This window comes from Beta vulgaris, chromosome 9 (assembly GCF_026745355.1).
Source record: "Beta vulgaris subsp. vulgaris cultivar EL10 chromosome 9, EL10.2, whole genome shotgun sequence".
Classification (NCBI taxonomy): domain Eukaryota; kingdom Viridiplantae; phylum Streptophyta; class Magnoliopsida; order Caryophyllales; family Amaranthaceae; genus Beta; species Beta vulgaris.
Genome location: NC_079210.1, coordinates 54,217,343 through 54,243,035, shown reverse-complemented (window position 1 = coordinate 54,243,035; position 25,693 = coordinate 54,217,343). Strand labels below are relative to the sequence as shown.

Below are 25,693 nucleotides of genomic sequence, written 5' to 3'. Positions count from 1 at the left end.
AACTACTTGTGTATGTATCATTGCATGCATTTTGATCATTGCTTATTTTCTAGAGTTGGAATTTCAGTTAAAACTAAGGTACATATATATGTTAAAGAGTCCATCTCCCACAAGTTTTCCATTGTAAGCTTCATTGATTATCTGATTTCAAATTAAGAATTTCGTATATTTCTAGACATAAAACGATAGACAAAACTTGTTTTCTACGAAATCGTGAGGACTGAGGAGTTACCAAGTGGATCTATTAAAATGTCCGTTTCCACACATGTTTGGCCAAATAGTGTCACTCTTGTGAACTGAAATAAAGGACTATTTGATTCTATTTGGGGAAATATTTTAGCTACCTTAAATGATAAGGTGTTAACATATTTTAGGTGCTAAAATAATTAGTAGTGTTTGGGAAGCACCTAAATTTTAGGTGGCTAAATGGACTTAAATGATAAGTTAAAAAATTTACCTTTTCAAAATCCTGTGACTGAAATTTTGGAAAATCTTTCCAAAATTTTGACAACTAATTTTGTCAAAATAATTTATCAACTTAGGCCCTGTTTGACATTACTAGTTGAAAATAAACTGAAACTGATAAGATAAAGTTGAAACTGATAAGGGTCTAGAACTGATAAGGTAACTCATTAGTTTAACTGTTTGGCAAAATTAGTTGATTAAATTGATAAATTATTTTAGCAAAATTAGTTGTCAAAATTTTGGAAGGATTTTCCAAAATTTCAATCACCTGATTTTGAAAAGGTAAAATTTTTAACTTATCATTTAAGTCATATTAGCCACCTGAAATTATATTTTAGGTGCTCCCCAAACACTACTAATCAATTTAGCACCTAAAATATGTTAGCACCTTATTATTTAAGATAACTAAAATGTTTCCCCAAACAGAGCCTTAATCAACTAATTTTGCAAACAATTAAACTAATCAGTTCTAGCATCTTATCAGTTTCAATTAACTTATCAGTTTCAGTTTATTTATAGCTAGTAATGCTAAACAAAGCCTTTTGTCGCTTGCCAAAAAAAAAAAAAAAAAACTACGTTCAACACAAGGGGAAACGTACAACACTCTTGATACTGTTTGGTAAAAACACAGATAGTTCCATTCAGTGATGGCACTTGTAGAAGCTGAGGCCCCCCACACATACAAAAATATTGAAGGAAAAAGAAAATGAAGTCGAAACAACAATGAATATGGTAAATTCTTCCAAGGAAAATATCCAAAATTTATAAAAAAATTAATCAGAAGATATCACAGCAGGCATCCAAAACGCAGCAACAGCAAAGAGCAGCCAAACTGCAGATTATAGAAAAAAAAAAAAAGGTCAATAAGAATTTTTTATTGGAAGAAGAATCATAATTGACTTACCAAGTTGAAGTGTTCCAAGTACACAAAATTTCCCCTCTATATCTAACCCTAATAGTGCTTAATTAGTAAGGGTTTAGGACTACAACAGTATGTACAAGCTATGTAATAAGATTGAACGTGGTTTACCTAAAATAAGGGCACTAAATGTACAAATACGTGGCAAAATAATTGTATTAACCTGTACCTGATCGATTAGGTTAACCCTAACATTCAATATATGTAATGTTTACAATACAAATCTACAACTAATAAAAGACCATACTATCATTTTATATACAACGTTACTCTAATTGTAAACCCTTGAGACCTGAGTGGCTGATACTATAACATTATGTACAAGCTAATGAAATCATATAATAGTGCTTATATCAACTTATTATATACTTCATTTCTAAGACTTATCAGTTCTAAGACTTTTAATTTCAAAGCACTACATACCTTTAAGATTGTTTTTTTTTTCTCTCAAAATTTATGTTTTATAACAAATCTCTCTCAAAACACTACCAGATAGGTAGATAACGATATCCATTTAGTTTGACCGTTGGATTCCATTATTATTGACTTATTACTTGTGGTATCACCTAACTTTTTTCAACACCATTTGAAGCTTGAATTGAAGAGATTTATCCGATGATGCATTTACAAACCAACTATAGATATATACAAAAGTCTCGATAGTGGCGTCAGTCGTCACACATGGTAGGATGAAGGTTGGAGAAGATTATGTGACTACCACGTATAAGTCAATAGCAGAATAAACGGTCAAACTTAACAGTAACCATCATATGCTAGTTTCTTAAAATAATTTGTTGAAAAATGTAGTTTTTTGAATTTTTTTTTCTTTAAAAAATAGTTTATTGAAAAAAGTTTTTGTAGAAGGTAATTCCTCAAATCTTTTTTAACAATACAAAATAAAGAACGCAGTCTTAATCCCTTAATAATCAACATGAAAGACAAAATATAACGACTTTAATTTAATTTCATACTCGACCAACTAACGTTGACATTATCTAACCTTACAAGTTACAACATAACCCACTTACAATAGGTGGATAGCTATTCAAACTCAAATTTGAATAATAAGTTACAAACTTACAACATAGGGATCAACTAGTTTTTATGGACAAGCCGAGATCATCTTAATTACTTCTATAGCAACAAAGACAAAACATATCCAAAACCAAAGAGAAAGAAGAAGGAAGTGAGTTACCATCCTTGTAAGCAACCCATTTGGCTCTTCTGCTCCTGTTGCGGCGGCGGAGCCGCCACATACTGAGGTGCATACTGTGGAGGCGCCGCATACTGTGGAGCATATTGTGGTGGCGGATATCCACCTTGATCTGGAGGAGGGTAACCTATATATATATATTACACACCAAAAAAGACCATAATCAAGATTAACATTTACAAAGCTCGGAATAACAAACGTACAAACGTTACGTTGAAGATGATGATGAACACTAACAAATCGTTAAAAAAAAACCTAAAACAAAAAGTTGACGATCTCAAAAGGTCGTCAACCAAAAACTTAAGTTGATGGTTGGAGTCCTAAAAATAGTTTTATACTCTATCAGGACGATAAAGAAGCAGAAGATCTAACCTTGGGGAGGAGGGTAGGGATTCATGTTTTGAGACTATCCTCTACTTGTTCTTTGATTTTGTGAAAGATGGGATGATAAAAAGAAAAACAAGGAAGAAAAGAAATAAGTATCAGAGTTATTGTTTCTGTCACAAGATGGGGTATTTTTCGTAAGGTACCAGGAATACCGAATACGTTTAGGATCCTGTAATTTAAAGAGCAATATGTCCGGGTTTCTAACGTGGCGGTACCTTTCTTTGAAAATTATGGAGTCAGCAGGTTTCTTGTCGTTTTGCTTCCTCCTTTTTTTTTTGTTCCCACTTGTCCATAAAGTATTATTTTTTTTCCAAGTATAATTTTCTCATTGGTAGTAACATGACATGTGTATCAATTTTATAATATGGCACACCAATTTTTTTTTTTACTTTTTTCATTTTTCATTTAAAATCATTCAAATAAACGAAATTACCGGAAATAATCTTGGGTATATCATGCATATGATACACCCAAGTGTATGATCAATGAACTCTAACATACTTCCTCCGTTGTTTCATAATAATGATAATCTTATGTTTCATAATGCAAATAAATTATATATTTGCATTTATTATCTCTTCTACATTTGTTTTAAAACCGAATCACATCTTTACCGTATAGTATGAGGCCTCTCTAATAATTGAGGTCGTCGCTAAATTTAGTTTTTCCCTTTGGAGTATAACTTCGATTCTTTTTATTTTGTTAATAAATAATATTGTACATTTGAGTTCACTTATAAATATATATGTACACCTAATTAAGCTTATTTCTTAGAGCAACTCCAATGGTTGCTTGGAGGTCCTAACTTGCAATTTTTCATAAGTTAGAGCTAGTAGCTTTATTATTGGAGAGAAATTTAGCTTGTTGCTTTGTGAAGCCAAGTAGCTCCACAAAGCTACTTGCTTTGTCAATTTCTTGTGGGCCCCATTTTCATTTTTCTCTTTCATATTTTACTTTTCAATACATGTGGGACCTACAAAAACTACAAGTAGTTGTAGTTTTCCAATGGAAGAGGTTGTAGCTTGGGAATGTTGTAGTTTGAAAAGCTGATGTGGCATACAAAGCTACAAGTAGTTGTAGCTTGCCATTGTGGGTGCTCTAAGGCTACCGTCAAATGAGCATAAATAGAAAATAGCCTTGCATTAGTTGTATAAAATTTTAGGTACGTCTTGATGTATGAAGATACTAATAGATGAATACGATAAAGAATGAAGGTTAATCTAATTGGTCGGACGCCCTCCTTTTATTTTTTTGACAAGAGTTTGATTCTTGTCCCTTAGAAAGTGGAGTCCCCAAATCACCCCTACTTGTAAACTATATTGTTTGTACGATATATATTTAATATAGTAATATCTATAATGATATATTAAAAGGTGTTCCTAATAAAGGAATGATGCCATGTCCCACAGAGTCTTTTAGTATATGTATTTCATATGTAATAGAACAGTACAAAATACATTGTATATGATTTAATCCCGTGATCAATAATCACAAGAATATATACTAAGTCTTAACCACTAAGGGTCCGTTATGTTCAATTTATTTTAACTTATATAAGATCTTATAAGATAAGATGTTCTATTAACTTATCTTCATTCATTTCAGAAAAATAAGATAAGATAAGATAAGATCTTATCAGATAAGACAAAATAAGTTGAACTAAACATACCTAAACCACGTGATATTTAATTTTACTGTTAAATATTATAAATGAAAGATAAAATTACCCAGGTGTAGCCCAAACTTAAAAATTAGTATTATTTAAATTAAACCTAAAGAAAAAAAATGAATAAATGATAGTAAATTTTATAAATTTAAATTATTAATATTTCAAAAATTATTAAAAAAATGGTCTAATTTTAATATAAAAGTAGACCTAAATATTTATTGAACATCATATAGAGGAGTAGTTGTTTACGTTAGGATTCGTCAAAGCTGAGCTGATTGGTGCACCTAATATCAGAAAGGATCAAAAAAAAAAAAAAAGAGTTGATTGGTACACAGTGTCCTTATTTATTAAATGGCGTCTCTTGATTACAATGAAACTGATAAAATGTTAAGCAAAAGTAGTATTATAATATTGGTAACCCTAACCCTTTTGCATGTGTCAAAGTACAGTACTAAACCTATAGCAAATCAATACTCTTCTTTAACAGTTACGAATTTTTACGAAGTATTCTCCGTCTTTTATTAATTTACCCCTTTTGACTTTTGACACTATTCACATACATGACTTTGACTATCTTTTGTAATTTGTATTTAACGGAAAATATAGTCATGTGAGATCTTGTTGGATTCGTCTCAATGTGTATTATCCAAATATCAACTTTTTGTAATTTTTGCTTATCGAAAATTAGAGATATTAAAGTTCAAATTAGTGTATCGACAAATGTATCCCCAAAGAAAGGGGGTAAATTAATATACTACCTCTGTTTTTATTTAGTTGCAACGTTTTGACTTTCACGCTTGCCAATGTACAATTTCAAATCGTTTTATCTCTAATTGTATGTAAGTAAAAATTATAAAATTTTGATATTATGAAAGCTTACATCGAAACGAATCAAACAAGACCCACATGACTATATTTTGTTTAACATATAAATCAATAAATGTAGTCAAATAAGAGAACATGAATAGTGCAATTTGTCAAACGTTGCAACTAAAAAAGAACGGAGGTAGTAGTACGGAGGGAGTATTTTTCTTTACAGTTATACTTGCTCTTAAACAAAAAATTGGAAGTGGATGACCTAGCTGTTGACCATATGCAGCACATGTGCTTTCATCACTTAGCTCGAAAGTACATCTGGATTTAAGAAAAGGAAGTATGCGCATTATCTACAAACCAATAGGGAAAAAGGAGGAGAGCTTCGACATAAACAATTAGTATTAATTTGCAGAATCGAGTTCTTTTGATGGTTGGTTTCACACTGTTTGATCTTGTTTTAAATTGTACTTCTAATAATAAATTAGTGTTCGTAATATTTGGTGTGCAAATCGTCGATTTTTTTTTTTTTTTTTTTGATATAGTAGACATTTTCTTCGTGATTAAGGATTTTAGTAAGTTTGGTAGCTAGGACGATATTGATAGTATACTGCATACCAACATAATATGATTCATTGGAATTCTAGTTATGGAATGAGATCTCGTGAAAACTATCTTTAGGCTGAAAACTGAAAACAAGGGTAACTTTTAACCCCTTTAGGGTAACTTTTAACACTTTTAGGATAACTTTTGCCAGTTTTGGGGTAACTTTATTATATTAAGGGTAGTTGTATATATTTGAAGGATAACTTTATTTATTATAAGACTAAATATTACCACTTTTAGGATAATTTTTACCGTTTTTAGGCTAACTTTTAGCAATTTTAGGGTAATTTCATATATATTTCAAGAGTAACTTTATGCACTTTTAGGGTAACTTTATATTGCGTGTTTATGAAATCTTATGGTTACATTACTTGGATGTTGTTGCTTTCTCTGATGTAAAACTGATAATTTTAATTTTCCTAATCTTTCGTTTCATGTGGTATTGTCTACTTTTTACTTTTGGTGTTCTCTCTGTTATTTTTATCTTGTTCATTATGTGAGCATACTATGTTTTTATTAGTTTCCAAAAATTGTTATTAGTTGCTGTATTAAAGCTCTTTGTTACCCCCTCTCACTAACATATATTTGGCGAAATTCATACAACCTATTAGCTCAATTGGCAAAACATTGTGTAAGACACAACGATGTAGGTTCGAATCCTTCATAGGTTTAACTATAATCAAAGTTAAAATAAGTTACCCTTAAAATCTAAAAAGTTGTCCTAAAAATGGTAAAAGTTACCCTAAAAGTGATAATAGTTACTCTTATAATAAATAAAGTTACCCTTGAAATATATAGAACTACAAATATAATAAAGTTACCCTAAAACTGACAAAAGTTATCCTAAAAGTGTTAAAAGTTACCCCAAAGGGCTTAAAAGTTACCTTGTTTTCAGTTTTCAGATTAAGAGCTGTTTTCAGCGGATCCTACCCCTTCTAGTTATTTGGGATATTTGCAGAACTGTTTTTCTTATGGTTTTATTTTCGCTTGTATTTTGAGAAGAATGTCTAAAAAGCTCAAAATCAAAGCAATAATAGCATCATGCATGGACTCATGGACCATGGTAATTTATACTAGTATGTATGTTATAAAAATTATTTTTAAAATATAACTATTATTATTATTATTTTACGGGATGGAGTTGTAATTACTTAGCTTTCGCTAATTTTTGTGTTTTTGTTTTCTTTGTTCTGTTCCATATTTATTTTGTGCAGGTTGGTGAAAGGGACTACGTTGCAGGAATGAGTGAATTTATAGTTTTTAAGTTCACTTAGTTTAATAAACACTACAGTACTGTCATTTGGGATTGTTTAGTTTTAATTTGGTATAAATTAGACAACTTAGTTGGTTTATTTTGATACTTTGGTTTGTAAGTTAAATTTTTATTTCTTAATAATTAGCCTTGCATTTATTTTTAACAATAGATGCGGTGGTAACACCCTAAAGATTTGGTCAAATATTGTAATGAAAAGTGAAGGTTTTATAAAGTTTTAGAACCAAAGTTTTTGGGGTGTTACAGTTATATCTCTTATAAGTTGTGAAAGTATTGGGTCAGACCGTCTGACCAATACTTACTGTCAGACGGGCTGAGCCCAATACTCAAATGACCTTAGTAAGAGAATGCAGACTTTGCCGCCCTTCTTTCCCTTTACCCCTCCCTCCTTCTCACTCAACCACCACTAACTCCGTCGCATCCCACAAACACCATTTACGCACCCATATCTTCTTGCAACCAGCATCGGTTTGTCCCTTCCTGTATAGTTTAGTCTTGCGAAGATCACAATGTTTTTCACATTCATTACCAAATTATCTAGTTCTCACGCCTGGTTCTTCGGCGAGGAGCAGCAGTTTCTTCCTTTTCGTTCTCTTCTTCCTTCTCTTCACTGGTTTCTTTGGCGCTTGAATCCTCTGAAAAGTTTAAGTTTGAGTTTGAGATTGATTTGATTTACCTTTTAGAGGAAAAGAATGCAAGTTGAAGCTTCGTAAATGGCGTGTGAAATGGAGTTAGACCGACAGTGGTAATGGTGAAATCTGATGCTCTTAGGAGGTTGAAAGGTCGTAGAATTAGTGTTTTGTTTTCTTTTCAGTTGGTCTTTGTTTTCTTTCAGTTGGACTTTGTTTTTTTTCAGTTGGACTTTGTTTTCTTTCAGTTGGATTTTGTTTTCTTTCAGTTGGACTTTGTTTTCTTTCAGTTGGACTTTGTTTCGTAATATGTATACCAACTGAAACAAATAATGGACCAACTGAAACAAAAAATGGACCAACTGAAGAAATAATGGCCAACTGAAAGAATAATGGACTAACTGAAAAAAAATGATGACGACTACCTGAAAAAAAATGAAGACTACCTGGAAAAAAATTAAGACTAACTGAAAAAAATTTGGAACCACCTGAAAGTCGTCCGACCAAAGATTATGGTCGGACGAGTCCGACACAATACGTTCTCTTTATACTAGTTCGTTATACCTCTTATAAGTTGTAATATATAGTTAAAGTTACCAAATTATATTTGGGTCATAGATTTATCGTAAAAGTTACCAAGATAACAATTACTTCCTCCGTAACGAATTGAACTATTAATAACATTTGATATTATTAGTGAGAAATAAAAATATTCAATTATTACTAGTAATTCGTTACGGATGGAGTACTTTAATCTTCATCTATGTAAAAAGTTATATTCCTAAAATATTATAGTATCGGTTGTAGTAATAGTATGGAACTTTATTTCTTTGAATTAAAGTTGATTCAAGAGATTTTTTTTGCGATAACACTTTATCATGGGTCGTCGTGGTAGATCCGTGATTAAGCTGCTCTTCTCAAATTATCCATCATATTAGCGATATTAGGAAGACAATATTTTCATAATATATATGTTATAAAATAATAAAAAATATTAGTATGTTTAGAAAATATTATGTGTTAAATAGCTATGTTTACGTATTTGACAAGATCAATACAGCGGACTACTCCAACGAGATGTACCAAACAAATACAGTTGGAAACAGCAGGAAGGAATTTTTCAGTCTGTCTATTTTGTTTTTAGGAGGATAGGATAGAAAGCGACTTGATTGGGGGAGTAGAGTAATAAATGTTGTAAAATAAATCCGTTACGCCATTGTCCTTGAAAGGATTAATTTTCAGTTCAGTTAAGTTCCTTTCAGAATAAAAAAATGGGATTTGATATAGCCAGTTGGATTTGATATTTATCGTCAACCGTTGCCGTCATAGTTCATACATACTAGCTCCGTCCGTTTTTAGGCAATATCATTCAATCTTTTTAGATAGTACTTTTTACCCCATTAAATTTAAAATAAGGGAGAAAATGGAGAAAAAACAGTTTTTTTTGTGAAAAAAGTGAAAAATCGTGTAAATATTACTTGTAACTTTTTAATAGACCTAGTATTTTAAATAAAAGAAGTCTAAATGATATAACAATTAAATAGAAACAACAATTTCAAAAAATGTAGCTATCGAAAAAACAAATGGAGTTCAAAAGTAGAGAATTGCACCAAAAAAGAAGGTACTACTAGATAACATGATCGAATTGACCATTGGCCAAGATGATCTCTGTTATTAGGTTGGATAGGTCGAAACGTTGAATGCACATTGAATAGCGCGCAAAACATATTGCCGATAAGTTGAATTGATTCTTGAGGGAAAGGACAATCGCTCCATTGCTTGAGGAAGATAACAATCTTTTTATTAGCAAAACAAATAATATGAAACAGAAATGAACTTTGATGTTGATGGTTGAACTAATAGGATGTTAATTGGGTTTTCCCTAACACCCTCAAAGAAGCCTTTTATCCCTTTATTCAATGATCTTATTGTTGGTGTTAGAAAGTGAACCAACTCAACCAAGTGAAGAACATTATGGACTCGTTCGACATTACTTTCAGTTTATAATTTTTGATTTAACTAATGTAAAAGTTATGTACTTCATGCGTTATAAAATAGTTGTACCATTTGCTTTTTTTATGTTTGTCTAAATACTTTTTTGAAAGTTAATATCACTAATTGTGTTTAAGTAAAAATTATAAAAAGTTAATATTTGAATTTTTTTTGAATTGAGAATAATTTAACAAGATCTCACTTGACTTATTTTTTTCTTATATAATAGTGAGAGAAGTTTGTCAAAGTTGGTTGATGAATAGTGACTAAATGCCAAATGGTGCAATTATATTTTGAAACGGAGGAAGTATAACATAAGTGATATAATAAACTAAGAATAAATTAGAGTTTTAGTGATCACGTCAATATTATTCAAAACTTGCAACAAAAAACTAATTTTTTTGTTTGGTTTTCATATTTTTATTTTTAGTTTTAAAAGGCAACTGAAAATGATAACAAACAGACCCATAATGTGTGACTTATATTACTTGTCATACACAATTAAATATTGGCATGTGAGCGAATCATTATATTATAATGTAAACGAACTTGAAATACAAACACACGACTTTTTCTGGTGCTTGTAACTAGCTTTTTGGTGATCAAAACAGCCAAAAAAAAGTGTTTGGTAAATAACTTTTTTATTAGCCCAAAAACAAGCTTATCAACCAAAAGCCAAAAGTTGGTGTTATAATTTATAAACACTTTACAAAAATTATTAAAAGAGACAATCTAAATTTAATATAAAAGTAAACCTAGTCACTAAATGGATTAAACTAGTTACCGAAAGAAATTAACCTAGTTATTATTGGGCTAATTCTCTTTTTAATATTGGGCTTACCATTGCCTAATTTTAATTTAAAGGTAACAGGTCCCTTATGAGACAAACTCTTTCAATTTTTTAAGTAGTATTGCAGATTTTCTTTTTAATATTGGGCGTACCATTATCTAATTTTAATTTAAAAGTAAGTGATTTCTTACCAGACAAATTCTTTAATTTTTCGAAAAGTATTGCAATTTTCCTAACATAGCATAAGTTTTATTGACTAATTCTTATTGAAAAAGACATCTAAAAACTTCACGAACACTAAGAGTACTTTCTATAAAAAAAGGAATGTCCAAGTCAACGATCCAAATTTTTCACAAGAAGTGGTCAACAATCTGCCTTTTCCTACACATATGAATATATGAAAATAACACAATTCCCTTTTTCTTTTCAGAGTTTAAGAATTTCTGCAATCCAAAATCGTAACAATGTGAAACCATTCAAGGCCATCAATATCAATATGGTATCATATATCGATGCACGCATCTAGAAGGCAGCAGCAGCAAAGAGCAGCCAAACTGCAAATGAATAAGAACATCAAGTTAGTGACAAATGAAAAGCATTCACGCATTGTACTTTAACTCGAATATTTTGAACGATTATGTTACCATCAACCTAATGTCAACATCTTAGGAAAAAAAACATTTTTTTCACTATATACTTCTAACAAATTTTTTGTTGTACCATATATCTCACAAGTTTTCAAATTCACCATATACCCTCCACTTTTTAAAGAATACATCAAACTACCCTTTTGACTAATGGTGTTAGACTTCCGTGCTAGGGGATGAAGCTCTTCAGCAGGGCTTTCTGACGGATAGCGAAAGCAAAGCGCTATGCCGGAAAAAGCATGCCTCGATCTCAGGGGTTGTTGGAGGAGGTGTTTAGGCCCGGCGGGTTAGCCTTCGTTTGCGGCAGGCAAAGTGCTTAGTCATTAATCCCTAATCCCTCCTAACCTTAATTAACTAACCTAAACATAAGCCAAACCCTAACCCTAATCTCCTAATCTGATACCCTAACCCTAACCACCTCTCCTCCACCCCTTACCCTACCACCCCAGCCCCCACTGCCCCACCAACCCCCTCCCTTTCAGACCCGCAACACTCCTCCTTTTCCAGACCCGCAACCCCTCCCCATCCCTTTTCAGACCCGCAACCCCCTCCCCCATTTCTTCCTTCGTCTTCCTCTCCGTGTCTGCCGCCAACCACCATCATCGCATCCTCCGTGGTTTTCGCACACCTGTCGCACCCCCTCCTATGTCCCTTCATCGCATCTCCACCGGCCGCACACCAACACAATCAGACCAGTAGGTGGTCGCAAACGCGAAGAGGAAGACGAAGGAAAGAAACATGGGTTGGGAGGGTTGTGCGACTCTGCAAGAGACTGGGAAGCGGGCTGCGGGGGAGGGGGTGCGAGGTGGGGGTAGGGGGAGGGGGCTGCAGGGGTGTTTGGGGAAGGGGTAGGGCTACAACCGACAGGGGTAGGGGTAGGGGTAGGGGATGGGGGTGTTAGGGTTAGTGTATTAGGACTAGGGTTAGATTCAAGTTAGTTGATTAAAGTTAGAAGGGAATTAGAGGTTAATGACTAACAGAGTTTATTGTCGTTAGTCATTAAGGGTAAGTGGATGTTTTTTTTTAAAAGTGAGGGGTATATGGTGAATTTCAAAAGTCAAAAGGGTATATGGTACAAAAAAACTGTCAGGGATATATGCTGAAAAAAGTAAAAAAAAAAGGAAGCAAAACCAACAATGTAGAGACTTTCGCCTAGGGCGCGATATGACTCTACTTTATCATGTTTAATGTGGGACAATTTATGTGAGTTTTTCGTAAGATTTTAACATTCATCTCATTTGCGAGTGACACACTTTTTGTGTCCAACCTACATGATGATATTATTGTTAAACTATGTTAATTATCAAATAGGCTAGACAAATAATAGTGGAGAATTTGACCAGTCATAAACCCAAAAGAAAAACAACCAATAAATAAAAAACATATCTTCTCAAGCTTATAAAAGTGATCACGTCCAAATTTTTCATTGGTATTATAGAAAGATTGTTCATATGACTTTAACATGATACTCAAGTCTCAAATAGTAGTTTTTAGAAATACAAGCCTAATATTGTTGTTCATTATACTATTATAGGAGTTGAACATGTATGGAGTATAGAATCCAAGTCCAGAGGTCGATTGCTGCGGCCCACACATCATGGGCTAGTAGTGTGTCACAGCCCACTGGTTTCCTAAATTTTTCTTCAGTCAACAATTAGCATGTTGTACTCAAAGACACAGGCGAATGGTAAAGTTATGTTACGAAAACTAGTAACCTTTTAACCCCCACTAGTTACCGTGAAATTAGTTTCTTAGCCCATAGTGCACGAGCTGACGAATTTCTAGTTCTTACTGAATACTAAAATCTTTGACTTCAACAATTCAACTGCAATAAGTTTTTGGATTATTTTGTTGATGATTTGATTTTTTAGCATGTTGATTAATATGAATTCAATTGTACAAAACCATTGACGTTTAGGCTATAAATACACAAGTGTAAATGCTGCTTAGAACATCCACAATGGAGAGGATTTCATCTCCTTTTAGCTCTCTCTCTCCTCAAAAAGGAGTTCCTCTCCATTAAAGCAAGAGGATCCTCTTAGCAAAGGATTGAAGGAAATCCTCTTTTTGTATAGGAAATGGAGCCTCGGCTCTTGTGCCGAAGAGGATGATGACTGAGATGCAAAACGCAGCTCCTTCCCTTTGTTTTGCTGCGTTTTCACAAGAAATGCTGAATTTCTTTTTTTTTTTTTTTATGTAGTGGGTCCACTTGATAGTTGTTTAAGTTTGTGGGGTATGTGTAAAGTAAGAAGAAGAGGATCCTCTTTGTTGTAGAAAAATATATGGAGATGTTAAAAGGAAGATGATGAGTTAGTGGAAAATGAGGTGGAGGAAAGAGAAAATGAGGTGTCAAGAGGAGAAAAGGAGAGAGAAAATATAAGAGGAAGATGACCTCCTCTCCATTGTAGATGCTCTTAAGGCTTACTTAAATCTTAGATAGATAATACTCAAGATTTACCATTGAATGAACCCAGCTATATACCTCTATGTATTAGTAAATTCAGATCACATTAGTGCCGTCTTCATCTAATAAGCGTGTAAAACGACCAACAACACATGACCTCGATTATAAAAAGAATCAAAAATCTTAAAAATTTAGATGTTTGTTTAAGTCATATTGTTCGAACTCGAACTTTATTTTATCAAAAATATTTTAATAATATATATATATATATATATATATAATAATATATTATATATATATTATATATATATATATATAATATAATATATATATATATTATATATATATTATATATATAATATATATATATATATATATATATATATATTATAGAATACATCATTTATAATTTTACAATCTATGCATAACATTTTTATATTTAAGGCAGCTTTATAATTAGCACAAGAAACTCAATTTTTTTAAGACGACCTAAATCACATATATAGAGATAGAGATTGAGATGAAGGAATACCATCCTTGCAAGAGTCCACTACTCCCGCTCTCCTTTTTGTGCTTAGGAGGAGGTTGCACATATTGAGGTTGAGGTGGATATTGTTGGGGAGGATAGTATTGAGGAGGATACCCTTGCTGTGGTGGAGGATACCCTTGTTGTGGTGGAGGATAACCTTGTTGTGGTGGAGGATATCCTCCGTATTGCGCGGCAGGATACCCCGGTGGCGGGTACGCTTCCTTGGCGGCGTCTAAATAAACACCAAAACACAACTTAGCATAAGTAATTCACATACAACAAAAACAAAGAAGTTATAAAAAAACAAGTACATAATTTCTACTATGATCAAATGAGGCAAATTAATTGATTTGAAGTACAGATATAGAACAAAATTAAAGAAGATTGAATTGGAAAGAGGGTTGACCTTGGGGAGGATAATTACTCATTATGTATCAAATGTTGCTATTTTGCCTTTGTTTTAATCTTCTTTCGTGAATAACAGAAATATGGAAGAAAAATTAGTTTCTTAAACTTTTTTAAGGGAAGAAGATTTGTATTAATATTGTTAATAAAACGACCCTAAGCTTAGTTTGACTTCATCTCTGTTACGCGGTTTTACTAATCTACTATAAGATATTTGAATGCATTTCTCTTCTTTTTTTTATACTTCCTCCGTTTTTTTTAGATGTTACACTTTCTATTTTAGGAAGTTTTAAATTAGATGTTACACTTTTATTTTAGGTAATATCTTCTCTCTATCTCTCTCCTATCACATGTTCACATGGGACCCTTTTGTTTTTCATTCTCTCTATCTCTCTCCTCTCCAAAAATCACCTAGGAGTCCGTGATTTGAAAAGTGTAACATCTAATAAAAAACGGAGGAAGTATATATATTTCTGTAATTTTGCTTTTTCCTCTTTAGTGTTTTTATTTTGAAGGTTTTACTGAATCATAAACGTGAAGGTGTGGCTGCCACCCTACCATTAACAGGGATCAAACCAAGGGGTTGACAATTTGACATTATCATTCTAGGATATTATTGGATTTAGATTACTTTAAAGTTTTATGTTGCAAGTGTACTTGAATTCCATATGTATACTAGTAGTTTTAGAATATAATAAGTCATATATAATTTACAAGTTGCAAATATGGTTACCCTGTTAAGTTAATGTTGAAATATGTCTTGAATTATTTGGTGTTAGGCCGAGTGTGTTTAGAGTAATTAGAAAAGTACTATATAAAACTTACAATCAACTTTTGTCTCCAATTAATTTTATAATCTGTACTCTCTCCTCAAGATATAAAAATCTAGTTTTCATATGTCTGTAGACGCAACTAACACATTGTTAATGAACCACGTTAATTTTTATACCGATTGTTTTTCACTTTCTTCGGAAAAAAAAACACGTTCGTTATAATAGATGAAACATATGAGTTGTTTAGAATGGAAAAAGAATGAGAAACTAATATATAAGCTCTATATAGTATTAACATCATAAATTAGATTGAAAACTGCATATAGCAGTATAATCTAAGTACTAATAATATCAGCTAATACACCTCTTAAAATAAGCCAGTTACTCAACTATGCCTCAACGAAGAATGCTGCATTATGAGTCGGGTGACGGGCTTGTTGACTTAATGGGCCGGTAGAGCCGTAGCCCGTAGGGGCAGCGATACCCGTAACTTTACTCCCGGCCCATATACAAAAGCAATGAGCGTATTTTCCAGTGAATAATTTTAATTTTTCGTGGGCCACGCACTTAAGCCTGATGAATATTGCTTATACTTCTTCCTTTTTTTAATTGTAACACTAGTTATTAGGCCCGGGTTATGTCTCGGGTAAGAAAAATTTCATTTATTAATATTGTACTTTGATATAACATTACTAAATACAACTTGGTCTAGTGGTTAAAACTTTAGTACATAAACTTAAGGTCACGGGATCAAAACCTATATTATGCAATTTCTAATTTTTTTAATTGTACATGAATTACATGAACTAAAACTCCCTAGGGAGACCGCCGCGTGGCACTGATCCTGATTTACGCACGCCTTTTAATATATTAGTATAGATATGAGTTTTTTACACTTGTTAAGGTAAAATTTAATTATTAAGATCTTTAATTACTTTCTTGCAACATATTGTAAAAACTTGGTATTTTAGAAGTATATCTCGAACGTATCTAACAAGATCTTACATGAATATTTTTTACTGGTGAAAAGGTAGTGCATAAATAGTGTAAGAATTCATATGTTGGAATCGAAAAAGAATGAAGAAAAACCATGTTCAAATAATAAAAAGGTGTATTATATAGTAATGGTTAGTAGGTGCACCCACTTACATCCTCCATTCTTTAATAATTACAATATTTTGACTATACATTATATATACTCTAATTTTGACTATCCTTTTGCTAATATGCATGTAATTTATATTGTAATAAAATTAATATTTTATAATTCTAATAACAAAATATTAAAAATATTAATGGTAGAATTTGACAAATGTGTATGTCAAGTGACTGCAATTATAAAATGAATAAAGGAAGTATATCATAAATGTACTCTTAAAGTTCACAAAGAAAGGCACTCTTAAAAGATAATAGTTGATTGATCTTGTGTGTGAATTACATTTACATCTTGTCAATATGGAAAGATTTAACTTAACTTACTATTACTTTTGCCATTGCAAATAAAGAAGCAAATTTGACAATAGTTCAAATCAATCTTAACGAAAATAAAGTAGTATTTAATCTAGTGGTAAGATATGTTTCTCAAAAATCAAAATTTCGAAAACATGAAATAGTTTATTTGAAAATTTAACTCTAACTAAAACCACTTATTAAGTGGATGACTATACTATCTCAATTCATTTTTTTAAAACCGGTTAAAACCCTTATTCTAAAAGGATTATATCTACCACTCGTTTATATATCCAATATAATCACGCCAAATATAAATTGTTAATCTTTTTATTTTAAAAGTTGGATTAAACTTGATGGTATAGTCTAATACGTTGCTGAAACTCATTAAAAGTCCACTTATAAGTATCCCACATTAGAGAAAGAGGAGAAATTGTTATACTCTATCAGATAGATGAGTTACTCCTACTATCACCAATTAGTTTTAGTATAAAACCGCCTTTGGACTTATAAAGTGGACCGAATCTCTCCTCCTCCTCATTCGGGTCACCCGGTCCCATTTCATATTGTTTCTAAATTTAACATTCGTGAATGTGTTAGTTTACGCTATCCCGATTCCCGACATTCTCCAATTTACACTAAGAAAATTCAAAACCTACGAAGAAAGAGTTACAATATAACTTTCCACTATTACCTAATCTTGCAAACTAAGGTTTAATATTTAGTCAATTTACCCTCATTCTCTATATTTTTCTTACCTTTTTCGGTTACATTAGCTAAGAAGAAGGCGACCAAATTCCCAACTAAACTATAACGTAAACGTCACACTCACACTCAAAATTTCTCTCATGCATGCAAACGTACGCCTGATATTTAGTCGTACCTTACGCTTCTACCTTGTTCACTTTGCTCTCTGTCCTTTTCCTTTAAATATTGCAATCTTATTACTCACATTATACAATGTGTTAGTTGTTAATTTGTTATAGTAGTAGCTAAACTTCCTACTAATCCTCTATTAATATACAATTATCAAAAAAAGTGATGATGATATTTAGAAAAAGACTAGCTCCTTGTTTTATTTAGGGCTGTTTTCTTTACTAATTAGTCTTAGTTAATGTACATATATTCTTATCAACTTCCTCTATTATCCTATACTTTTACTCTCTTTTTTTGTGTAACAAGCTAAGCTTACTAAGGAAAACCAAGAAAGCAAAAATGGCAGCACCAAAAGGAGATGATTTAGGCCCATTTCCGGTGAAAGAGCAGCTTCCCGCCGTCGATTTTTGCCTCACTAGCAACCCTTCTTGGCGTTTGTTCTCTTCCTTTTTTCCAGCACTTTCTTTGTTCATCTTACTTTGTTGTGTATATTGTTCTCAAGTTATATTTGTGGAGAATAAATGTGTTAACCTGATTAGTTTAACCATTTAATATATATCGTGTTCACAATACATGCTTAAGACTAGTAAAAGTCCCTACTATCCTTTACCTACAATATTAGTTTAATACATGATCATTGATTTTATTGTATATGTTGTTTGTTGTGTTGTAATTTTTTTTTTATATGTGATTCCATTATTGATGTGATTGTTGAGTTTTCCTTGATATTGTTATGTAGGATATCATTGTAATGGGTTGTAAATTCTTGAGAAGATAATATGAGTTTTTGACCCTTTTTGTTTTTGTCAATTTAACATAAAAGAAAAGGTGACAATTATGAGAAATTAGGATTACTAAAGATGTATAAAATGGTTTTGCAACTTAGAAAAAATCCAAGCTAAAAGTTTTTTCCTTACTTTGAACAAATTACTTAATAAGGTATTTTAAATTTCAAGTGATAATTGAGATTTCAAGAGAACTTCACTTGAACCTTTAAACTATAGTGCGTCTGTTTCTTTAAACAACCCAACAAAAGGTAGGAAAAATCTCATATAAGACGGTCTCATAACAACTTATTACAAGGCGTGGAGGAGAATTTTCTACTTTAGAGTTGAATTAGGGCGGGTTCGGCACAAATTTTTTAAGTCGCTTTTAGTGTCTTGACTCGGTCAAAACACTAATTAGAAAAAATAAGAGTATTTGGCAAGGTAGTGGTGTAAGTAGCTTTTAGTGGTTCAAGTAGTGTTTTAGTAGTGTTTGTCAAAAGCTACAATTTGTAGCTTTTATGTAGCTTTTAGTGGTGTATAAATTGTATGTTAAAGTTTTATTTTGAGTTTTTAATTAGTTATTTTACACCGCTACTTGGACAGCTAACAGCTAACAACTACACACCAACCACTAATAGCTACCAACACAGCTAACAACTACTCTCACAGCAAAAAGCTACCACCACAGCTACTGTTGCCGAACAAATGAGTGAATTTCAATCTCACAACTAACAGTGTAGGACAGTCTTACGTAAACTTACTCACAAAGATATTAGCATACAACATAAATCTCTTTTTTGGACCATAGCATTTATGTCTACAGATTTTACTAAGCTATTTAGCTAATTAAGTATATCAATTCATTACCAGTTCTGTCTTCATTCAAGGTTAAAGCATATATAATCTGCTAGAACTTGCACCCTTTTTGTTTTTCCAAATACTTTAGTCTAACTTGGCCTTAATTTGCAAAAATGCAGATGAAGCCATCATACTTGGGTTTCAACATTTTTTAGTAATGCTTGGAACTACAGTTATGATCGCAAGCATACTTGTTCCTAAAATGGGAGGTGGACCGGTACATTTCTTTCACATCTATCTAAATTATGTTATGTTCTTCTTCTCTATTCACTTCATTAACAACTCTAACTCGAATTTTTGACAGGTAGAAAAGGCTCAAGTGATACAAACTATACTCATGGTATCAGGATTAAACACACTTTTGCAAACTCTAGTCGGATGTAGGACATCAGTAGTCATAGGAGGTTCTTATGTATTTATAATTCCTGCTATCTCAATTATCTACTCTGATCACTTTGGCAGGATCATTGATCCTCATCAGGTTGGCATTCTTTCGAAATATTCGTTTCATTTAGTTTCTTGTGCTTATTGTACAAAAAAGCATTAGTGTTTATTGTTCTTAACTGATATATCTAGTCAATATGTTTGTACGTAGAGGTTCGTGCTTACAATGAGAGCGCTCCAAGGAGCATTGATGTTTTCATCAATATTTCCTGTTGTAATTGGTGTTTTGGGCTTGTGGAGGATCGTCATGAGGTGAGAAAGTGTGCTAATCTCGCGGATATGCATTGAATCTGATGACTAGTTACAGAAATCAGTCTCTTATTTGGAAGTCTTACTTGTTGTAGGATCTTAAGTCCACTTGCTGCAATTCCTCTAGTTACTTTAACTGGACTTGGCCTATTCCAGCTAGGTTTCCCTCAGGTTCTACCTAAATCTCTTCTAAAACTTTATTATGTGTAATTTTTGCTGTAATTACTTTTGCATCATCAAGTTGGATGAAAACTATTAGTTTGATATGTTGTGAAAAACATTTAGCAAATAATATACAAGAGCTCACAATTGACATTATGATGATCTAATTTTGATTTGTATATGCTAGTTGGCTAAATGCATTGAAATTGGACTTCCAGCTCTCATTGTTGTGATCTTTATTTCCCAAGTAAGTAACCAATATACCATCTTTGTATATCATCAGTCAAAACAATTGTAATCTTAGGGAAATAGAGGAAGTAATTACTAATTATTCTCTAAGATGTGACATCAACTCTGTATGTTGCAGTATTTGGCTAGCTTGCTGAAGCCATTTCAAGCCTGTGCTCGCCGATATGCAATATTAGCAACAGTTGGCCTTATTTGGGCTTTTGCTGCAGTCCTGACTGCAGGGGGTGCTTTTAAAAATAGCTCCCCACAAACTCAGTTTTACTGTCGAACTGATCGTTCTGGTCTCATCGGTGCTGCTTCTTGGTGAGTGCTCATCTTATTCATATCAAAGATGGTTTCATTCTTCATCTTCAATCTTAATAACCAATAGCAGAACATATAGTATATCTATTTATTTACTAATTCTGTTTCAAAATAGTTGTAAGGTATCTCTTTCAAAGCTCAATTTTCACAAAATCTGATCATATATTAAAGTCAGAGACCATGGAAAATGATATTTTTTGATGCTCATGAGTCATGACCAATGTTAAAAACTTTCAGTTACTGCATTCTGTTTCACTATTTTGTGAACCCAACGGGCGAAAAACCTTATGTCAATAATCATCTGGTGTAGGATACGATTTCCTTATCCCTTCCAATGGGGACGTCCAACTCTGAATGCTGCAAATGGATTTGCAGTAATGGCTGCTGCTTTTGTATCTATGGTCGAGGTTTGTATGATATACAGTCCACTCCACTCTTTACAAACTAAGTACTTAAAATCCTTTGAATCAATCTTAATTAGCTTCTGGCTTGAATTGTGTAGTCTACAGGTACATTTATAGCATCAGCAAGATATGGCAGTGCCACACCAATGCCGCCTTCAGTTGTCAGCCGTGGGATTGCCTGGCTGGTAGGTTTTATCCGATTTCATCTTCTCTAGATTGGCCATTATAGTTGCAACATACCGCTTTCCAAAAAGACGAATGTACATAGGAAAAGATTACGGAAAGCAGTATGTGGCAACTTGAAAAGATGCAATGGAGGGAGTATCACTTTTCATGATTTGTTGCCATCAGTCTAATAAGCTTCATTTTGGTGTTAGGGCGCTGGACACTTTTTGAATGGCATATTTGGTGCAGTATGTGGTCCGACTGCATCAGTGTAATAGTTACACTGAATATTTTTTCTATATAATCTACTACCATATACATAATACATGAACAAATTTTTGTTCTTTTTGCTACCTCTTCTTTAAATGATTAACTTCTGTTGTTTTGGCTATTTCTTAGTGAAAATGCAGGACTTCTTGGACTCAACCAGATAGGAAGTCGCCGAGTCACACAAATAGCAGCTATTTTCATGCTTTTCTTTTCAATTTTAGGTGGGTTATAAAGCTTTATCATTTGTCTTTACATTAACTTAGTTTCAAATCTTTCTCACAACTTCAAATATGATGATTCTGTGATGACATTTTTCTTCAAACAGGAAAATTTGGGGCAATCCTAGCTTCAATACCACCACCAATATTTGCAGCTCTGTACTGCATTCTTTTTGCTTATGTTGGTATGTATATTTGTTATGTTTTTTTCCTGAATAAAGATGAGATATGTTATACCATTGCGAATTGTATATTTTTCGATATAAACTGATACTCATCATGGAAAAATATTCTTCTAAAATCTGGAAACTATATTTCTTATGCAGTCTCAGCAGGGCTAGGATTTCTGCAGTTCTGCAACCTGAACAGTTTCAGAACAAAATTCATATTAGGATTCTCTCTTTTCATTGGCCTTTCTGTGCCACAATATTTCAATGAAGTCCTCCTGATTACTGGTCACACTCCTGTCAACACTAAGTCAATGGCAGTATGTTTACACATTTTCTTTCCTTTAATTTGTTTATTTTTGCTTATTGATACTGATTTCTACTAATTCTCTTGTGTTTCTCTGTCTCTGATCTAATCGAAATTTCGGGCTTTTTGAACAGTTCAACAGCATGATACAAGTGATCTTCACCTCTCCTGCAACAGTAGGAGGTCTCATCGCTTTGTTCTTGGACATAACTCTGCACCGTAGTCATAGTGCAACGCGGAAAGACAGTGGTAGGCATTGGTGGAAAAAGTTCAGGTCTTATGATGCAGACACCAGAAGTGAAGAATTCTATTCTCTTCCTTGGGGCCTTAACAAATACTTCCCATCTGTTTAAATTGGATTGTATCTACTTTTTTTCAGTGTTCTACACAATTAAACTGTGATGCTTATATACTATAGAAATTTGATACTTAATGATGGTGCAAGTACAAATGAAGGAGATAAAATGAGAAAATGTACCTGTTGTTGATATGGATGATTGAGTGACATACTTCTAATTGGCTATTTTTATGATACATACAATTGTCTCAGGTTCATCTTTCTTAATATGAAACATATGCTTCTTTTTTTACATGTTACTCAAACTTGGGTACTATTACTATTACTTGTCGGACACTAGTACGTGTACCAAGGTACACCCACTTGCTGACTTCGATTTCAAACTTTGATAATATTAGTATTATAAAACTACTAATTGTGTATATATATATAGCTCAAATCCTCAATATCCCAAGTCTTAATCTTGTTAATTAAATTAGCGAATGGTATTACAAATTCAATTCTTACATACAATTACATTAGATCATGGCATATTTGATTGCCACTTTAGAAGATGTTGGACTTACCTTATAAAGATGTTGTAAATAATCACCCACAATCACCTTCTTATACTCATAATCCCTTGAATTATCGCTCTCAATAGGCTCGATTTCCGTCGATAATGGTGGATTAAAGAACAAAGCCATAGAGTATCTCTCTAAATCAGCTTGTGTAACAGCCCTATGCCAAGAACTTTGAACTCTTCCATTGCTCATTATCTCTAGAAAATCACCAGCATTGACTAGTATTGCATCAGTGGGCCATGGAACACTAACCCATAATTTCTTGTGTTTGTGCTTAACTTGGAGCCCACCAGAGGTATCAAATTGGATCAAAAGTGTAAGGACTGTACCATCTGTATGTGGGCTTAGGCCCAGTGTTGATTTGGGCTCTGGACAAGGTGGGTAATAATTTATTCTTACATTGATATCCCTCGTTTTGGGCTCAAAATATCTGACAAAGGCATTTTTCTCTAGCGATAATGATTCAGCTATTGCTTGAAGTATGTTATCACCCAATTTTCTTACCTCCTCTGCATAACTTTCAACAACTTCCCTGATAAAAACATCTCAAGATTTTTATGGCACTTTTTACAAACATATATGAAATCCATATACACATGGAAACAAGCAATTATAATTAAAAAATACTTGAATGAAATATAGTTTTGTGTAATTTTGCCAGAAAAATATATCATGCCCAATGAAACTCCACCTATAGGCCATGTTGGTAAATGACTTTTTTTTATTGGCTTTTAGCTTTTCAATTTGGTCAAACAGTCAAAAAAAAGTATTTGGTTATTGACTTTTTGGTTGGCTGAAAAACTGGCTTTTAAGCCAAAATGAAAAAGCTGCCCGGAGCAACTTTTTGGATTGGCTTTTGGCTTGTTAGCTTGCAAACACCCAAATAAACAGCCAATCGTCACAATTAATTTTGCCAGACACTTTTGCAAACAGCTGGCTTCAAAGCCAATACATACCGCCAATGCTTCCAGCCAGTCAAACAAACCAACTAAATTAGCCAAAAACCAACAGCCAATTGCCAAACAACCCCATAGACATGTGTTACAACTGATACTGAAATTTTATAAGTAATATATGAATGTATGGAGGTGCCTAGCTAAACATTAGCACAAAGGCACAAACCTTGAGATAGACATTTCCATCACGCTGCACGAAACCCTTTATTTCTTGTGTATATATGAGTTATTCCATGTTGTGCACATGTAAATTGTCTCATATTGAAAAAAGAGAAAAGAAAGTATCACATTATAAGCTAAAAAAGTTACCCCCAGGCGGCTAAGCCCTAGTATTAGTATTTGGTTTTAGTATGTACCCTTTTTATTTTTTATGTGATCTTTTTTTACTAACAATTTTTGAAATCATTATATGCCTCCACTTAGCAAGATTTCTAGATCCTCCTTGTTTCTGATAAACATACTAACAATATTCCATATATCTAACTTATAAAATAACATTTGATAAATTCAGAAAAAAATTGAATGAAGAGGACATGACTTTTATCAGCAAATCAAAAATTTAGATGTCAAATTAATTTACTTGTAGAAGATTATCAAGCGAACAGAATTTGAAGAATTAATCATAGCAAAAATATAGCAATTTGACAGAGGTATAGTATAACTTTACCTAAAATTAGCAGGTTTTTTAGGCCACACATTAAGTCCATCAGTTGACTCTTTTGGAGAAACCTTCATAGTCAAACGATCAATCCAATCAAGAGGCTTATCATCCGACTTAATAAAATTTCGCCCGTAACCCATATTATCGACAGTAGTATATGTTCCAACGCACCTCTTCTTTTCCTCAAAAGATAGCCCAAAAAAACCTTTGATCACATCTTTAACACCGGACAATAAATTATAAGGTATACCATGGTCACTAACCAATACCATGCCCCATTCTTTAAAACCATTTGCCAACTTCTGGAGCTCTTTCTTTCTTTCCTCCACCTTATCAACGCGTAATTTTTCCATACTTATAGAAGGGAAATCCTTTGATAAATAAGAGATCGTCGTGTTTAAAGTGTCTAAGGGTGGCCTAAGGAACATTTTAGGTACCTCTCGGAAGCCGTGACGCGCCAATTCTTGGACCACGGGCACCTTAAGGGTTCGTATTGAGCCATCTTGGTTGTATATGGTAGCTTCATGGAAAGAGTTCAGGGTAGCTCCATCCATTTTTTTTTCCTTGATGATATTTTGGTGGAGATGTATGTATGATAAGTGGAAATAACAGAAAGTTTAGGATATCAATTATTGTCATGGTAAAGTCGTAAAGATAATAAATTCCATATATGGTGCATAGATGCTTTATGAGACCATTTAAGATTTTTATTTTATTATATGATTATTTTATGGTGCCGTGATCACGACACATGAGACTTTTAGTGACTACTGATATAGGTGAATTATGTGGGTGGACCCGAAATTATTTGGA

At 32.8% G+C, this 25,693-nt stretch overlaps 5 protein-coding genes across 5 annotated transcripts in view; 1 reads left to right on the top strand and 4 right to left on the bottom strand.

Moving 5' to 3' along the window:
* Positions 1-18,501, bottom strand: part of LOC104904859 (cysteine-rich and transmembrane domain-containing protein WIH2) — a 29,972-nt gene extending 11,471 nt beyond the window's left edge. Inside the window, exon 1 of the mRNA XM_010693259.4 lies at positions 18,494-18,501. The gene's annotated coding sequence lies outside the window, so the exon portion shown is untranslated. The remainder of the gene's footprint in view (positions 1-18,493) is intronic.
* LOC104904856 (cysteine-rich and transmembrane domain-containing protein WIH2) lies at positions 1,056-3,156 on the bottom strand. Its single transcript, XM_010693255.4, has 3 exons — positions 2,970-3,156; positions 2,580-2,724; positions 1,056-1,297 (listed from the first exon to the last, which is right to left on the bottom strand). Exons 1-3 carry the CDS (start codon positions 2,992-2,994, stop codon positions 1,243-1,245), a joined length of 225 nt encoding a protein of 74 aa, XP_010691557.1. The 5' UTR covers positions 2,995-3,156; the 3' UTR covers positions 1,056-1,242.
* On the bottom strand, positions 11,050-14,917 carry LOC104904857 (cysteine-rich and transmembrane domain-containing protein WIH2). Its single transcript, XM_010693256.4, has 3 exons — positions 14,743-14,917; positions 14,340-14,568; positions 11,050-11,310 (listed from the first exon to the last, which is right to left on the bottom strand). Exons 1-3 carry the CDS (start codon positions 14,762-14,764, stop codon positions 11,259-11,261), a joined length of 303 nt encoding a protein of 100 aa, XP_010691558.1. The 5' UTR covers positions 14,765-14,917; the 3' UTR covers positions 11,050-11,258.
* Positions 17,920-22,992, top strand: LOC104904854 (nucleobase-ascorbate transporter 4). Its single transcript, XM_010693253.3, has 14 exons — positions 17,920-18,272; positions 19,584-19,681; positions 19,769-19,945; positions 20,060-20,160; positions 20,253-20,328; positions 20,507-20,566; positions 20,687-20,871; positions 21,182-21,278; positions 21,374-21,460; positions 21,653-21,711; positions 21,840-21,931; positions 22,036-22,113; positions 22,255-22,415; positions 22,537-22,992. Exons 1-14 carry the CDS (start codon positions 18,179-18,181, stop codon positions 22,753-22,755), a joined length of 1,584 nt encoding a protein of 527 aa, XP_010691555.1. The 5' UTR covers positions 17,920-18,178; the 3' UTR covers positions 22,756-22,992.
* A 108-nt stretch (positions 22,993-23,100) lies between these two features.
* Positions 23,101-25,529, bottom strand: LOC104904855 (2-oxoglutarate-dependent dioxygenase 11). Its single transcript, XM_010693254.4, has 2 exons — positions 24,887-25,529; positions 23,101-23,795 (listed from the first exon to the last, which is right to left on the bottom strand). Exons 1-2 carry the CDS (start codon positions 25,432-25,434, stop codon positions 23,219-23,221), a joined length of 1,125 nt encoding a protein of 374 aa, XP_010691556.1. The 5' UTR covers positions 25,435-25,529; the 3' UTR covers positions 23,101-23,218.
* Positions 25,530-25,693: the final 164 nt, after the last annotated feature.

What these genes read in the sequence shown, in the direction of transcription:
- LOC104904857 (XM_010693256.4), bottom strand. Translation starts at nt 14,764, where the DNA reads ATGAGTAATTATCCTCCCCAAG. An exon ending in GAGTAATTATCCTCCCCAAG is followed by an intron (nt 14,569 to 14,742) that starts GTCAACCCTCTT and finishes GTGTTTATTTAG; the next exon opens with ACGCCGCCAAGGAAGCGTAC. An exon ending in AGTGGACTCTTGCAAGGATG is followed by an intron (nt 11,311 to 14,339) that starts GTATTCCTTCAT and finishes ATTCATTTGCAG; the next exon opens with TTTGGCTGCTCTTTGCTGCT.
- LOC104904856 (XM_010693255.4), bottom strand. Translation starts at nt 2,994, where the DNA reads ATGAATCCCTACCCTCCTCCCCAAG. An exon ending in TCCCTACCCTCCTCCCCAAG is followed by an intron (nt 2,725 to 2,969) that starts GTTAGATCTTCT and finishes ATATATATATAG; the next exon opens with GTTACCCTCCTCCAGATCAA. An exon ending in ATGGGTTGCTTACAAGGATG is followed by an intron (nt 1,298 to 2,579) that starts GTAACTCACTTC and finishes TATAATCTGCAG; the next exon opens with TTTGGCTGCTCTTTGCTGTT.
- LOC104904855 (XM_010693254.4), bottom strand. Translation starts at nt 25,434, where the DNA reads ATGGATGGAGCTACCCTGAACTCTTTCCATGAAGCTACCATATACAAC. An exon ending in AAAAAACCTGCTAATTTTAG is followed by an intron (nt 23,796 to 24,886) that starts GTAAAGTTATAC and finishes TGTTTTTATCAG; the next exon opens with GGAAGTTGTTGAAAGTTATG.
- LOC104904854 (XM_010693253.3), top strand. Translation starts at nt 18,179, where the DNA reads ATGGCAGCACCAAAAGGAGATGATTTAGGCCCATTTCCGGTGAAAGAG. An exon ending in TTGTGATCTTTATTTCCCAA is followed by an intron (nt 20,567 to 20,686) that starts GTAAGTAACCAA and finishes TGTATGTTGCAG; the next exon opens with TATTTGGCTAGCTTGCTGAA. An exon ending in CTCATCGGTGCTGCTTCTTG is followed by an intron (nt 20,872 to 21,181) that starts GTGAGTGCTCAT and finishes CATCTGGTGTAG; the next exon opens with GATACGATTTCCTTATCCCT.